The 17,437-nt window shown below is 45.4% G+C and overlaps 1 protein-coding gene across 1 annotated transcript in view; it reads right to left on the bottom strand.

Annotated features, from left to right (window-relative positions):
• Positions 1 to 8,939, bottom strand: part of sntb1 (syntrophin, basic 1) — a 111,087-nt gene extending 102,148 nt beyond the window's left edge. Inside the window, exons 1-2 of the mRNA XM_059973075.1 lie at positions 8,376 to 8,939; positions 838 to 1,057 (exon numbers count right to left, since the gene is read on the bottom strand). Of these exons, the coding sequence (XP_059829058.1) occupies positions 838 to 1,057; positions 8,376 to 8,648 (493 nt within the window). The 5' untranslated portion in view covers positions 8,649 to 8,939. The remainder of the gene's footprint in view (positions 1 to 837; positions 1,058 to 8,375) is intronic.
• Between the last annotated feature and the right edge of the window lie 8,498 nt (positions 8,940 to 17,437).

Here is a 17,437-nt window from a genome sequence, read left to right as displayed (position 1 = left end):
GGATGCAATGCTCCAGAAATGGACAGGAATGCAAGTGCCATACTGCAGTGGTAGCATCCTTGCTTCTTAGTGATGAAATACGAACTTTCAAACCCCATACCAGAATCTCAGTCTAATTATCCCTGTGCATTAATGGGGTAGAGCAGCACTGTCATAAGTGGTGATGTTTGGACAAGATGATAAACCAAGTGTTTTCTGTCCCTGCTGACCTCACACCTATAATTTGATGCTCTTACTGGTGACAGTGTGTAATTCTCAACCATTGCAAAACAGTATCTGGTCATTATCTTGTTTTTTTGGACAAATTGCACGTTACAGCAGTGGTCACTAGTTACTGGCTGAAAGGACTTTCATATGTCTGTGGCATTTTAGAAATGCCTTCCATTTCAGACTTTTCCAGAAGGTCTAAATTTCTAAGATTTTTAAGTAATGCATCCAATAACAGAAAATAGTATGGCGACATTCAATTTATCCAAAGTCTTACAATAACCCATTCATGTGCAGACTACCAGAAAGAAATTTTAGATGTTGCACCAATAATATTTCTTTATGAAACTGGTTTCACAAACTATATTTAAATATTATCTTAGACAGATTAAGGGTTAGGATTTGAACTCAATATTTGAAAATGAAATTTGATTTTAAAATATCTTCAAACATTGAAAATTATGAAGGAATAAGGAAATTCTGCAGAAATGAATCCATTCCTGGTTACACAGCTGGAGCTGTCACATGGCAAGATATGAATGTGGCTCGTTGCTGCTGCATTGAATTCAATGAACAAACACAAGTGGATGCGTACACAGATGTGGCCGGAATTTCTAAGCATTCACTCACCCTCTAGGAGTACCTCTTTCCCCGCTCTCTTCAGAGCCTGCACTGCCTCATCATGCGTTGCGTCTCGCAAGTCCACAGAGTTCACAGACAAGATGGCATCCCCGACATACAGAGCCTCAGTCTGGTCAGCCGCTAGACCCTTGAAGATCTTCGAGATCAGGATTGGCATCTTGTTCTCTTTGCCTCCTTTGATGCTGATCCCCAAGCCCCCAACCTCCTGCTGAAAGAAGAAAACAAAGGTGTTAACCTTGGGGATTAGTGCAGGCCATCATGGTGCTATCTATCTGTACAAAAACTAAGGGCATTAGCTCATCAACCAACACCGGACTACAGGGGCATCTGAGGGCCATGGGCACCTCTTCTCTGTTGAGTGGAGAGACCATTCCAAAGACATGTGCACAAAATGTCAGCTGTCTCCAATATAGCACAGCCCAGAAGGACGCGACATAAGGATGTCATTTTTCCAATGAAAAATTAAATTGAACCCACTTTAACTTTTCATTTTAAACACTTGAAGAAAATCTTTGCTATGTTCCTCTACTAAAATGCCCACAACAATGTCCCAAGGTGCTTCATTAAGAGAAACATCAAACATTTCACATTGAGGCACGCAAGGACTGATGATCATTAAGGCTTATAAGGAGTCAACCTCCCAGTCTCTCCAACTGGCTGTCATGCAAAGAGATCATGATTTGGCCTCAGCTCAACTTTCCTGTCCATTGTCCTGAATCCAGGACTCCCATAAACATCTTCCAAAATAGGTGTCACAGTCTCCACAGTGGTTAGTTATAAAGATACATCTGCCAGAGCTGGCCCAGGGGATTGATAAGGGCAGAGAATGAAATGTGCTCTAGGTGGATTTAAGCAGGGCCTTTGGCATGGCAGGCTGGTTCAGACACATTGGATCCTGGGTGACCTAGCCAATTGGATACAAAAATTGGCTTGGTGGCAGTGCAGGCTTGTCTTTCGAGACTGGAAATCTGTGACCAGTGTTGCGCTGCAGCAATCAGTACTGGGTCATCTGTTGTTGGTCATATATTTAATCTGAATGTAATGTTGCTGGCATGGTCAATATATTTGTGGGTGACACCAAAATTGGTGGGGTGGACAGTGAAAAAAAAGTTGTCTGTGGTTACAGCAGGACACAGACCAACTGGGAATATGGACAAGGGAGCTTACTGAACCTTTGAAGAGTGTAGCAGGTGAAACTTAACTCAGGAAAATGCAAACTGATACACCTTCGAAAGTTAAACCAAGTCTGGAATTACACCACCAATGACATGGCCCTGGAGAGTGTGGAACAACAACGAGGCCCAGGGGTACAAATATATAGCTCTCTAAAAAATGGCAACAATGGTTTCCAGAGCAGCGAAGACACGTGAAGTGCTTCGCTTCACAGCTCAGTACTGAATACGAGAGTTGGGATGTTATTTTAGTTGTACAAGATGCTGGTTAGGTTACACCAGCGGCCTAACTAATATTGTGCATTGCTCTCGTCAACACTCAACAGGAGCGAAGTGATTAAGCTCGAGGGTGGAGGAAAAAGTCACAAGTATGTTGCTGGGGTTGGAGGTCATGAGGGAGAGTACGCACGTTGGGTCTGCCTTCTCTGGAGGAAAGCGGGCAGAGAGATGACAAAAAAGGCATATAAAATTATGTGAGGCAATAATAATGCAGATAATCAAGAGTAGTTTCAATGGTATGGGTGTCCAAAACCACACAGCATAGCTTAGCTTGAGAAGAGGGGAGGTTTAAAGGTGATATGAAGGGTGAATTTTTCCACAGAAATACTTGGTACCTGGAATGAGCTGCCGGAGGTAGTGGAGGAGGCTGCACACCTCTAAATCCCCACGACATACTCTTCAGCTCCATCCCAAATGGGCAACAGCATACTGAAACGTTGTTCCCACCGGGGCAAACACTGGCAATGTATTTCTTAAAACTGAACGAGGATGAGACCAAGAGGGAGGGGCTGCAGACGAGGAGCAGAGGAGATGGCAGGCATGGCTATCAAAGGTGGACCAGTTCCTGCAGTGGGTTGGTACCGGGGTTAAGCAGTATGTAGGGCTGGGAAATGGGGAGAGGCCTGGCAGACTCAATGAGCCCCCTGATGCCCTATCCCGGGGAACATGTGCTAGCACACAGCTCGACCAGCTGTACGCCCTTCATGCACAACTTTGCCATCCGGGGGTCACCCGATTTTACCATTTTGTGAAAGCTCGGAACCTGCCATACTCCCTGGAGGACATCAGGACGATGACCAGGGACTGCCAAATTTGCGCTGAGTGCAAACCGCACTTCTACCGTCCTGACACGGCACAACTTGTCAAGGCCACCCGCCCTTTTGAACGACTGAGTGTTGACTTTAAGGGCCCCCTTCCCTCCACTGACCGCAATGTCTATTTTCTCAGTGTTATCGACGAGTACTCACGGTTCCCCTTTGCCATCCCCTGCCCCGACACCACTGCCATGTCCGTCATAAAAGCCCTGCGCCAGCTCTTCACTCTGTTCGGGTATCCCTGCTATATCCACAGCGATAGAGGGTCCTCCTTTATGAGTGAGGAGCTGCGCCAGTACTTGCTAGCTAGGGGCATTGCTACCAGTCGGACCACGAGTTATAATCCTCGGGGTAATGGCCAGGTGGAGTGGGAGAATGCCACAGTGTGGAAGGCCACACTTTTAGCCCTTAAGTCAAAAGGGTTGCCGGTCTCTCGCTGACAGGAGGTCCTCCCTGAGGCACTGCACTCTATCCGCTCTCTGTTATGTACGTCCACCAATGCCACCCCTCACGAACGCCTATTCTCTTTTCCCAGGAAGTCTGTCACTGGGACCACCCTACCAGTTTGGCTGACGTCCCCGGGGCCAGTGCTGCTCCGGAAACATGTGAGGAGCAATAAATACTCCCCGCTGGTAGAGAGGGTTCACCTTCTACATGCGAACCCCTAGTATGCTTACATGGTCTTACCTGATGGGCGGGAGGACACGGTCTCCATCCGCGACCTGGCACCCGCAGGTGCAGCAGACCACTACCCTGAAGGCTCTCCGGTAACTATGAACCCTGCACCAGAGGTGACACCGTACTCACCAGGCCCTACACAGACTCCTCACGACACTTGTATACCGGGCGTTTCGTACGCATTTATACCAGGCGCCTCGCACATGCGTGAGGGATCACCGGCGCCTAGTGGGCAGGAACAAGCGCAACCTCCGTCTCCTGTGCAATCACCAATGTCGCCGGCATCCATGCGATCACAGCCGGTGCTACGTAGATCGCAGCGACAGATTCGACCACCTGATAGACTTGACTTGTAAGAAACTTCGCCACATGGGACTCTTTCAAACAAAGGGGGGGTGAATGTGGTGAACTATGTGCCTGTCTGGACACGCCCCCTGCTGACTGCTCCTGTGGCTCCTCCCACAGGCCCCTGTATAAAGGCGATCTGAGGCCTGACGCTCGGCCTCAGTCTCCAGGACATGGTATGATGGACACTCACTCCTGGTTCCTTCTTCCAGTCAATAAAAGCCGATATCTCGCCTTACGTCTCAGTGTGAGTTATTGATGGTGCATCAGATGGGCTTGAAGAGATTGCAGGATCAGTGAGCCAAGATTATTCAGATCGGGGCAAATAATCGGTTCACAAGCAGTATCCACTCAGAACCTACAATTCTAACAATTATGACATGTCATTGTGTTATAAAGACATTAACTGAAGTGTCCTCTGACTCTAGCCAGCATCAGGTAACACAAAGCCTTCATGTCCAAGAGCAAACAAAGAGCCTGGGCCCTGTGATTGTTGCACACAAACTAACTACTGGAGGAACTCAGCCAGCTGAGCTGCAGCTGGGGGGGAGGGAAGGGAAGCAGTAGTCTATTTGAGTCCAGACAAAGGGTCTCAACCCAAAACGTTGCCTCCAGATGCTGCCTGACCGACTGAGATCCTTGTGTTACCTTAAAGTGGGAGTTCCGTATTCCAAGATGATTTTAGGGGAAGTATATGGGGCAGTGAGAAACTACTCCTTTTGACCATAAGATATAGAAGAATTAGGCCACTTGGCTTATTGAATCTGCTCCATGGCTGATCCATTTTTCCTCTCAGCCCCAAACTCTTGTCTTCCACCAGCCCCCCACCCCCCACATCCTTTCATGCCCTGACCAATCAAAAGCCTATCAATCTCTGGCTTAAATATACACAGATTTATCTCCACAACCACCTGTGACAATGAATTCCACAGATTCACCACCCTCTTGCTAAAGAAATTCCTCCTTAACTCCATTCTAAAAGAACACCCCTCTATTCTGAGGCTGTGTCCTCTGGTCTTAGACACTCCCACCATAGGAAACATCTTCTCCACATCAACTCTATCAAGGCCTTTCACCATTTGATAGGTTTCAAGGAGGTCAACCATCATTCTTCTGTATTCCAGTGAATACAAGCCTGGAGCCGTCAAAATCTCTTCATATGGCAAGCCGTTTAATCCTGGAATCATTTTCGTGACCCTCCTTTGAACCATCTCCAGTTTCAGCACATCTCTTCTAAGATAGGGGCCCAAAACTGTTCACAATACTCCAAGTGAGGCCTCACCAGTGCTTTATAAAGTCTCAGCATTACATCCTTGGCTTTTGGATCCTAGTCCTCCTGAAATGAATGCTAACATGGCATTTGCCTTCCTCACCACCAACTCAACTTGCAAATTAAACTTCAGATAGGGATCAGTTTTGAGAGAGGGATCAACTGATGTTCAAAACTGGACTTCATAAATTACCACTGCTATTACAGATGTGGAACCAAGGCACTGAGGTTTATTAGGGACAACTTGGTTCTGACGCAATTCTGAAACTGAATGGGCTCTTAATTCTCACATTTCCTCTGTATTTTAGATATCTGCATTAAGAATGGAAAAGGGTCTTTGATAATGAGACACTTAGAACAATACAGCACACTACAGGCCTGTCAGCCCACAATGTTGTGCCAACCCTTAAAACCTGCCTCCCATATAACCCTCCACCTTAAATTCCTCCATATACCTGTCTAGTAGTCTCTTAAATTTCACTAGTGTATCTGCCTCCACCACTGACTTGGCAGTGCATTCCATGCACCAACCACTCTCTGAGTGAAAAACCTTCCTCTAATATCCACCTTGAATTTTCCTCCCCTTACTTTAAAGCCATGTCCTCTTGCATTGAGGATCGCCCTGGGGAAGAGGTACTGGCTATCCACTCTGTCTATTCCTCTTAATATCTTGTGTACTTCTATCATGTCTCCTCTCATCCTCCTTCTCTCCAGAGAGAGAAGCCCTAGCTCCTTTAATCTCTGATCATAATCCATACTCTCTAAACCAGGCAGCATCCTAGTAAATCTCCACTTTCCAATGCTTCCACATCCTTCCTATAGTGAGGTGACCAGAACTGGACACAGTACTCCAAGTGTGGCCTAACCAGAGTTTTATAGAGCTGCATCATTACATTGCGACTCTTGAACTCTATCCCTCGACTTATGAAAGCTAACTTAATCATAAGCTTTCTTAACTACCCTATCTACCTGTGAGGGTACTTAATCCCATGGCATCCCAGAGAATAGTGATAAAACAGTCATGATACTTTGCTATATGGAATGACAGCACCCACTTATTGATCCTGCAAGCCCATTTCCAAGTGAGGTTGCAGGTCTGATTGGTGACACAGGTGAAAACAATAAAAGCCTCAGCCCACAATTAAACCCAGGAGAACAGTTAAAAGCATCCAAGACACTTACACTTCCCCACAACCTAGTTCTCTCTTCTCTTTGGTGTATACAGTGGGGTACACACAAGGTGAAGTTACACAATCTCTCCACACTACCCCCCAGGGAAAGGGTTTCAAAATAAAGGGGCCCCAAAATGGAATAGGCTTAAGGGCATAGGATTAAGATAAAAGAGGAAAGATTTAAAAGTGACTTGACAGGCAAAATGCCAAAAGGAGTGGATGTGGTGGGTACAATTACAATTAAAGCATTTAATGGACAAGTCGACGGCTTATCAATAGTAAAGGTTCAGAAGGATGTTGACCAAACCAAATGGGCATCTTGGTTAGCATAGACTAGTTGGGCTGAAGGGCCCATTCCATGCTGTATGATTCAATGTCTCGAGATCCTGATATAGCAGAGCCAAGCCTCTAACCTGGCAACATTCTGCAGAAACTTATTAAGGCCAGAAGTATTTGGTAAAGTCTACAGAGCTGTCATGTGTCTGACCTGCAGGTATTCATAACCCATCCCTGTCCTCTCCCACATTCATTCCTCAAATCCATTCCCCCTCCCCATGGAAGTCAAAACCCCTCTACCTACAGTCAAGACAACCCCAGGACTCATTTAACAACAAACCAAAGCTTGTACCAGTCCTTTCTAGAAACTCAACCGTAACTTGCATCATCCGATGACTTCTTCTGTTCTCTGCGAGAACTGATGTCACGTCCTTCACTAATCATTACCTCGTGAAAGTAAAACAAATCACTTTTGCTCCAATGTCAATAATGAAACTGATTGCAAAACCAAGTTAATTCTGAACAGTCTGAAGTTCCTGGTTGGATTGAAGAAGTGTATTTTCACGAGGGCGGTTAGTTAATACTCTGCAGTGTCAAATGTACTTGCTCATTTCACTAAGCCTCAGTAATCGAATAATTTGTGAAAGGAAACCAGTGTCCCGCTGTTTGACTGGAACATGACTGGTAGTTGTGAACTGGCACAATTATTAGCATCTATAAATCAGGTGAAGCAAAATGCACGTCCTAGAAATAAGGACTAAAGTCACTATCATGGCAACAAATTGCCTGGAATCCCAATCGCTTACTGGCCGAGCCCCACTGAACTTCAAATAACACGGCAAAGCGTTCAGCACACAAAGGGTTACTTGCTGCTTCCACAAATCCTGTGGTATTTCCATCTGTGAATACTTGCTGCAGGATTTTCACAGGCTAGTGAGGGAGGGCAATAATTATTAACCATTGCCCTGCCCTCCGCCTTTAAAGCCTCTGTAAGGTAAAGTGTGTGAACAGCAAATGTTTAAATAACTCAATTACTTCAGCTAGAAATTCGCCCAGCCCATATTTACAAGCCTGGAAATGGAGAGGGTACCGGGGGCATGAGCCTTGGGATGCAGGGAGTCTGGGGGCGCCGGTGCCGGAATCTAGGAATTGAGACTCAGGGTGACTGGGGGCGTCGGTGCCTGGAAACGGGCGACTGATGCCAGTGCCGGTGTTGCAGATAAAACCCCAGTCTCGGAACCATCACAACTTTGCCCAGAAGTATCTGAATGAAAAGTGAGAGTTCGGCTGTGCTGCTGGGGGGAAGGAGGAGGAGGAGAAACGGACCCAACTCTTCCACACTTCTCGGAATGGACATTCAACCATCAGCCAGGGTACACCAGCCCCTAACATTTGTGTCTATCCAAGACACCTTCCCGGGACACCCCACTGCTTCTAGAGACCACCCCAGCCACCTGCCCTTTGTCCCGGGGCGGGGGTAGACCTCCCCTTCCCACCCCAGAATCAGGAGCTCTGGTACCTTAATGACCCTGACGCTCCTCTTCCTGTTGCTGACACTTTCGGGCAGCTCGGAGAAGGCATTGCGGACCCCTCCGGCCCTAGGACTGGCGCACGGGCTCGGCGAGCCGGCTTGGTTCCCGTTGGCCACGCCGTTCCATGCCGCGGGATCGGCCGCCTGGTCGCAGCTCAACACCAGGGTCTCGTCGTACAAAGAGGCCAACACTCGGTGCCAGGTGTCCCGCACCAGGACGTCCAGCAGCCCGCTCCTCTGCATCCTGGCCGTCAGCGCCATCTCCGCAGCATCCTTCTCATTCCAGGACCCGGGGGCCGAGAGGGAGAGGACAGGACGCTCCGGGTCCACTTCGGTCTCGCGCTCGCAGAAGTGCTGACAAATTCCTCTGCTCAAGTACTGTTCGAGGTGGAGCTAACAGTGATTAGGCAACAGAGGAACACGGATTAATCTCCACCCACTCCGAGTTTTGGGGAACCTGCGGTGACCCAAACTTTTCAGCGACTCGCTTCGAGATGGTGCCCAGATTAATGAGCCCACACAGCTCAAAACATGGGGAGAGGGAACCCCATGGGCTGAACATCGATCAGAATAACCCCAAACAAATCACATCAACGCCCCGCCCCCGAACGGCGCTCTTAAAGCAACGCCGGGCTCTCTGAAGTCACTGAAAACTTTTCAAAAAGTAAAACAACTTTATTAAAAAATGTAAGGCCCCAACACGCAAAGGTGTAACTCCCTGCTACATTAGTAGTAAGGCAACCTTAAAATGAGGCTTTGTGGTTTAAGGTGCAACGGTGAGTGGGACACATCGTTCACTTGTGCCGGTTAATACCTGAGTCCAAGGAATGGTTGGTTGTAGACTGTGAAAGAGACGGTTTGGCTGGAAGGTCGGCGCAAAGATGTGCTTTACGATTCACCATGAACGAGGCGAGAGCTGAGCGGTAGGCGGCAGTTCCCACAGGAGATGGCGACCTCGTGTGGTCTGAGGGAGGACTATGAGAGGAGGGGCAAGGGAGGTCACAAAGAGTGAAGATGCCTTATCACTCAGCTCGATATCTCTCCGTTCTTCTTCACACTAATTTCTAAACGGGGAGAAAATTAAAAAATCCGGTGCAAAGGGACTTGGGAGACCTGGTGCAGGATTCCCTATTTTGCAGATTAAAGTGTTGGGGAGGAAGTCAAGTGCAACGTCAGCATTCATTTCTAGAGGACTAGAATTATAAAAGCAATAATGTAATGTTGGGGCTTTATCAGGCACTGCCGAGGCCTCACTAGGAGTAATGTGAGAAGTGTTGGGCCCTTTATTTAAGAAAGAGGGTTCAGAGGAGATTCGTGAGAATGGTTCCTGGAATGTGAGGAACGATCGATGGCTCTGGCCCCATACTCGCTGGAACTAAAAAGAATGGAGGAGGATCTCATTGAAACCTGTTGAATGTTGAAAGAACACACACAAAATGCTGGTGGAGCACAGCAGGCCAGGCAGCATCTATAGGAAGAAGCACAGTCCTGATGAAGGGTCTCGGCCCAAAAACGTCGACAGTGCTTCTTCCTATAGGTGCTGCCTGGCCTGCTGTGTTCCACCAGCGTTTTGTGTGTGTTGTTTGAATTTCCAGCATCTGCAGATTTCCTCGTGAATGTTGAAAGGCCTAGATACAATGGATGTGGAGAGGATGTTTCTTTTGGTGGGGGAGTCTAGGACCAGAGGGCACAGGCTCAGAATAGAGCCAGAGGGTGGAGAAACTGTAGAATTCGTTGCCACGGGTGACTGTAGAGGCCAGATCATTGGGTGTATTTTAGACAGGTTCTTGATTAGTCAGAGCATAAAAGATTGTGAGGAGATCTCCTGATGAAGATTGCTGTTGAGAGGGAAATGGATCAGCCATGATGAAATGGTGGAGCAGATCCAATGGGTCAAATGGCCTAATTCTGCTCCAATAGTACTGAGAAAGTCTTGGGCACATGTATAGAGCTAGGGTGCCTAGGATTTTTGTACAGTACTGTATTTGTCAATGTGGAGGGGAGAGCAAGTTTGTAAATCTGACAGGAGCAAAGGATGTTGGGAATGGCAAGGGTGGCACGTTGCGAGAGGGGTATGGGACAGTTGGTAGGGAAGGAGTGCCAGGGGCAGGGGGTGGTACAGGAGCAGACACACCCAGCCCTGAAGCACCAGGCATGATTATTCAATTCCAAAAGTTGGTTTATTGGTCCTTGCTTTTTATTCTGACAGAGAGTCCACAGAAGTGAGGCAAAACAGCAGGGAGGTCATGGACAGTATACAATTTATAATGAGATGAGTTTGCTGTCTTGAGACAAAATAGGGTGGATAAATCTCCAGGATATGACAAGCTGTTCCCTCAGACCTTGGAGGAGGCTAATGAAGAAATTGCAATGGGCCTAGCAGAGATATTTAAAACATCCTTATAAACAGCTGAAGTGGCAGAAGATTGGAGGACAGCTAATGTTGTTTATGAAAGGTTCTAAGAATAAGCCAAGAAATTATAGGCTGCTGTGCCTGACATCAATAGTGGTTAAGTTATTGGAAGTGACCATTTATAAGATCAGAATATTATAAATATCAGAAAACAGTAATCAAAATTCTTTGGACACGTCATGCGAAGAGAGACATTAGAACATTTAGTTACAACTGGAAAGCTGGAAGGAAAAAGAAGCAGAGGCAGAGAGAGAATGAAAATGAGAGATGGATTAACATCACGGTTAGAAACAGGGGAGGCAACAACTACAATTTGGAGAGTCAGGGACCATGGTGAATGGAGAGACATGATTGCCCACACCAAACGGCAAGGCACCTGATGAAGATAGGATAAATGTAACTGAGGGTGGGTGAGACTAGAACTAGAGATTATTGGTTAAAGTTCAAAGCAAAATTTGTTATCAGAGTACATACATGTCAAAATCAGAATCAGGTTTATTATCACTAGCATGTGACGTGAAATTTGTTAACTTAGCAGCAGCAGTTCAATGCAATACATAATATAGCAGAGAGAAAAATAATAATAATAATAGATTTTTTTAAAATAACCAAGTAAATCAATTACATATATTGCATAGATTTTTAAAATAAATGTGCAGAAATGGAAATACTGTATATTTTTTAAAAAGTGAGGTAGTATCCATGATTCAATGTCCATTTAGGAATCAGATGGCAGAGGGGAAGAAGCTGTTCCTGAATCTCTGAGTGTGTTCCTTCAGGCTTCTGTATCTCCTACCTGCTGGTAACAGTGAGAAAAGGGCATGCCCTGGGTGCTGGAGGTCCTTAATAACGGACGCTGCCTTTCTGAGACACCGCTCCCTGAAGATGTCCTGGGTACTCTGTAGGCTAGTACCCAAGATGGAGCTGACCAGATTTACAACCTTCTGCAGTTTGTGCAGTCCTGTGCAGTACCCCACTCCCATTCCAGACAGTGATGCAGCCTGTCAGAATGCTCCCCACAGTACAACTATAAAAGTTTTTGAGTGTATTTGTTGACATGCCAAATCTCTTCAAACTCCTAATAAAATATAGCCACTGCCTTGTCTCCTTTATAACTACATCGATATGTTGGGACCAGGTTAGATCCTCAGAGATCTTGACACCCAGGAACTTGAAGCTGCTCACTCTCTCCACTTCTGATCCCTCTATGAGGATTGGGATGTGTTCCTTCGTTTTACCCTTCCTGAAGTTCACAATCAGCTCTTTCGTTTTACTGACATTGAGTGCTAGGTTGTTGCTGCGGCACCACTCCACTAGTTGGCATATCTCACTCCTGTACATCCTCTTGTCACCACCTGAGATTCTACCAACAATGGTTGTATCGTCAGATGGTATTTGAGCTATGCCTAGCCACACAGTCATGTGTATATAGAGAGTAGAGCAGTGGGCTAAGCACACACCCCTGAGGTGCACCAGTGTTGATTGTCAGTGAGGAGATATGTTATCACCAATCTGCACTGACTGGGGTCTTCCAGCTAGGAAGTCAAGGATCCAATTGCAGAGGAAGGTACAGAGGTCTAGGTTTTATAACTTCTCAATCAGGACTGTGGGAATGATGGTATTAAATGCTGAGCTATAGTCGATGAACAGCATCCTGACGTAGGTGCTTGTGTTGTCCAGGTGGTCTAAAGCTGTGTGAAGAGCCATTGAGATTGTGTGTCACCACATACAACCCTGAGATTCTTTTTCCCGCTGGATCAGTTCCCTGGTCTTGCTGACATTGAGTGAGAGGTTGCTGTGATGACAGCATTCAGCCAAGTTTTCAACCTCCCTCCTGCATGCTATTTCATCACCACCTTTGTCATAGCCCACAACGTCAGCACACTTGAATATGGTGTTGGAGCTGTACTTAGCCAGACAGTTGTAGGTGTAAAATGTGTAGAGCGGGGGGTTAAGGAAGAAAGGTGAAATGTTTAAGGTGAACATGAGGGGAAACTTCTTCACTTAGAAGGTGGTGAGAGTGTGGAACGAGCTGCCAGCAGAAGTGGCAGATATGAGTTTGATTTCAACATTGAAGAGAAATTTGGACAGGATCATGAATGGAAGGGTTCATGGTTTGGGTAAAGTTCAACAGACCCAGCAGATTAATAATTTGGCACACATTAGATGGGCCGAAGGGCCTTTTCCTGTGTTTAGTGTTCTAAGATGCTATGACTCTATGAGTCTAGAAGTATGAGTGGACATCAGATAAGAAATTATCGGCCAGTTAGCTTGACTTCAATAATATCTGAAGAGTCTGTTATTAAGGATGAGAGTTCAGGGTAATTGGAGGCACATGATAAAACAGGCCAAAGTCAGTATGGTTCCTTGAGGGAAAATCTTGCCTGACAAATCTGTTGGAATTCTTCGAGGAAGTAACAGTCTGCCCCCTCTGCCAGCAGAGAATGGCTGGATGGCCTTCTCCTGTGCTTCAGTGATTCTATGATTTCATCAAATTGTTTACTGCAATCCATCTCCCTAACTTTCCACTGCACTCGCAGGAGGCCATTTGGCCATCAGCTTCTGTCTGTCTGCCCTTATGAGGAACTCTCCAACCAGCACCACTTTACCCCTGCTGCTATATAAACTCTTCCTATCAGATACTGAAACAACTTAGTTCAGTTTGTTTTCATATAGGGTCTTCAACTTCAAGCGTTTTAACTCTGTTTCTCTCTCCACATATGCTGCCTGACATTCTGGGTATTTCCAGCCCTTTGTATTTTAACCAGAATCCATTTTATTTTTACTTTTATTATCATACTAGTTATACTATCTTTATTATTTTACTATTATTTTTCCTTTGTGAAACACTCTGGGATGTTTCTAATCTATCAAGGTGCTGTATAAATGTAAGTGAGGGTAACAGATAATGCTTCAGCTCCATTGTCTTTCATCAGAGCAGTTCCTCTCTCCACAGATGCTGCGTGACCTGTTGGGAGTTTTATTGCATGTTACATTTTCTTACATGTGGGCCAGCAGTATGGGGAATAAATTATGCTGCTGCAGACAATACCCACAGCCTGTGCAAGAATAATAGACAAAATTTCAGGTCTTGATACAGAAGTGAAAGAAAAAACATAACAGAAGAATGCATGGTTGCTAACAGGAAATGGAAGAGTGATATCTGATACAGATATAGGTTTAAACATACCATTTAATAACATTAAACATGCTGTTTAAAAAGGAAACAGAGCAGTTAAAACACTAGACAGTACTTAAAAATAATTAACAAATGTAACGAGGTATAAAAGTCCCATCTTTAATCAAAAAGTTGACTTTTAAGAAATCATTTATGTCAGATAGCCACACCTACATCACTGATGTGATTCTGTAACATGATATTATTTAGGGAATTTCATCACAGCTGATAACAGAAAATTAAATGTTAAAAGAACTCAGCAAGGCACGCTACACCTGCGATGGCAGAAGATTGTAGACAACATTTTGGTTTGGGATCCCTCATCAGTAATGGGCGGAAAGATTGCCAGGATATGGTAGTATGGAGGTGGGAGGGAGATCAGAGGCTGGTAGGTGATAGGTGGAAGCAGATGGGGAGGGGATGATGGACAGGTGGAATTGGGTGAGGTGAGGGGATGGGAGACAGAAGCAAAGGGAAGAGAGCAGGGAGTGGTGGAGGGAATGGCCCTGACACCATGTGAAAAGTAGATTGGAATGGAAGTGGTGTCTGACGGTACAACCTTGTTGGACTTGTCCAGAACTACAAAGGGTGATCTCTTGAATATGGAGGTTGGTTGGGTGAGATAGGATGAGGGGGAACCCTTTCCTTGCTGTGGGTGAGGAGAGAGGTTAGGGCAGAATTGTGAGCTGTGGAAAGCTGTAGTTGAGAGCCCTGTTAACCAAGACAGAAGGAAAGCCTAGTTTCACTTTGAGGTGAAACTTTAATTTTCCACTCCAGTGCCCTACACTTGATGCCCACAAAGTAATCTTCTCTCATTCCTCACTGAACTGTTAGCACCATATTTTCTTTCTACTACTTCAATGTCCTTGTATATGGTACAATCCATCCAGATGATTGGCAGTGCTTTTCGTTTTTTGTGTCATTTTCCATGAAGTCTGATGGTCCTCGGTTTGTGCTTTATGTAGTCTGGAATGATGCACTCTCACATATGTACCTCCATGTCTCACGAATACCATCCTGACATCTCCAGGACCTTTCCATTCTGTACCGTCTGCTCTTTTGTAATGCACTCTGTCCCGTGTCATATTTGTCATTTGTAGGACAGACCTGTGCCCTCAGTGCTCTTTGAATTCTCTCTGAACACTCTGCGTCAGTGAAAGCATGCAATCTGAAATACGTCTCCCAACCCACTCACTCCTTGTAGTGCCCTCTAGAGCAGGTAATCTGTCAACCAGTACAGAGGGAAGGTTTGGATTATGGCCAAACACCAATTGATACGGGCTCTAGCCATGTACACTGTGCATGGTATTCTTCACCATAAGGGCCCAGTCCAGGGCAGTGTTCCAATCACAGCCATTGCTTTTCTTTACCCTCAGTATTATTTCAGTCAATGTTTGATTGGCTCATTCCAGAAGCCCATTACTCCAAGGACTGTATGCCGCTGTTGTCTTTGTTTCAATGTGAAAGTTCTGCCATATCTCTGTATTCATCATTATTAAATTCAGGACCATTATCACTGAATACTCTCTGAGGTGGGCCATGCACACTTATCCAGGAATGGATGAAGATTTTCTTTACTGTCTCTGAGGTACTTACAGTGCCACCTGCACTGAAACATGTGAACTCATCGATGATGTGGAGATAGCACACTCCTTGCTCCAGTTCATGTAGGTCTATGGCTCCTGTTTCATTGTATTCAAATACTGGTGGCAGACCAACCTTAGGCATGGGCTTGGGCTTTACAAACTTTTGGCATGTCTCACAGCTGTCAATTACCTGCTTCACAGTGGAAAAATAATCTGCATCTTTGTTTCCTGAATTCCTGAGCAGTTTCCGAAGTCTTTTAATTGAAGTGTCTCCAAACTACTTGTGAAGTTTGAACAACACTTTACACTTCACATCTTTGGTCTTGTTTTGTGTGACCATTAGTATTACATTTTCACAATGGCTCTCAGTAACGTATTTATCTAGAATGTTCACACAGTGATGTCCAGAGCTGGTGAGCTCCAGGGACGCTGGCCGTTGTCCCATCATTGCATGGTCATTTTCCATATCCAGCACTGCTTCTGGCTTCTTCAGGGACGTTTTACTCAAGAGTAACGGAATGTTCATTGGTATCATCTCCATTTCAATGTAACATTTCGTCTGCCCTATTTTTGCAGGAATTTTCACTCTTTTGATAGAATGTACAATCTTTCCATCTCCAAATTTGAATGCTTTGTTACTAGGTGTACCTGCGTTCACCAGTTTCTGTACTTCATTCTGGTTTTGTTCACTTAGATAGCTTTCAAGCCATTTTTCTCCACACTGTGCATGTGCATCATTAACAGCAGATCCTCGAGATTCTATCATCAAAATCTCTCCCTCAGATGTCTCTCCTCATTAGTGAGTGATGCTCTTGCAAACAATGTGATACGGCACTCTTCGACATCTTCGGATTTGTTAATTTCTTCAGTTAGCCTAACTTGTTCGGTTCTGTGCAGACAGTTTCTTGCCTAGTGGTAAGTACTTTGAGATACCACACATTTTGATCTCCTTCCATACTTGCTTATTGGACTTGTGGCAGGTAATGGTTCCCTTGTCTGGTCACCCTTGGACGGGGGTCGGCAACCTGCGGCTCCCGAGCCATTTGTGGCTCTTTCACCTCTGTGCTGCGGCTCTCTGTGGCTTTGGGAAATAATTGGTCAGTATTTAATTAAAATGTATTTTATGTTAGTTTGTTAGCTTTTGAAATGTAATTCTAAATTTGAAGATTATGGTGATCTTGTACATTCTAAGTGTGGCGACACATTTCCTGGCACATCCGAAACGGCTCACAATTAGCCAGCATTCCGGCTAAGGGAGATAGCCTACGGGGGTTTGTGAGTACGCGTCTTTTGCAGCATCTGCGTCCATGGGGGCTGGGTTGAGGGAGGCTTAAAAGCAAGGCTGTTTAGTTCGAATAAAGTTATTCGACTGCAGTTTACTGACTGCGTGAGCACACCGCTACAACGTGTTTTTATCGCTATTAATATACGTCACCACTGCCAATACCTGACACCCGCCAGTGCGCGATTTCTTTAATTTTTCGATCCAAGGTAAGCCAACTATGGAGAATTCTAAAAAAAGAAAAGTGACTGAAGAAAACAGAACGTTTAATGATACGACAGATTCATTTGCTTTCACTGTTGACGAGACTGGTTTACCGGTATGCTTAATATGCAATGAGAAACTAGCAAACAACAAAAAGTCAAATGTCGCAAGGCATTTCCAGAATAAACACGCAGCCTTTGCTCAAAAATATCCGGATGGAGATGAGAGAAAAAAAGCCGTTTCAGAACTGATGCGGAAGGTTGATCTGAGCAAAAATCATTTCCAGAAATGGATGAAGTCTGGAAAATCAACGACATACGCCAGTTATATTGCCGCTCAGGAAATAGTCAGGCACGGGAAGCAGTTTACAGATGGTGAATATATAAA

Source organism: Hypanus sabinus, chromosome 1 (genome assembly GCF_030144855.1).
Source record: "Hypanus sabinus isolate sHypSab1 chromosome 1, sHypSab1.hap1, whole genome shotgun sequence".
In the NCBI taxonomy this organism is placed as follows: domain Eukaryota; kingdom Metazoa; phylum Chordata; class Chondrichthyes; order Myliobatiformes; family Dasyatidae; genus Hypanus; species Hypanus sabinus.
Note: the sequence above shows the minus strand (reverse complement) of the source record. Positions and strands in the feature narration are given on the sequence as shown.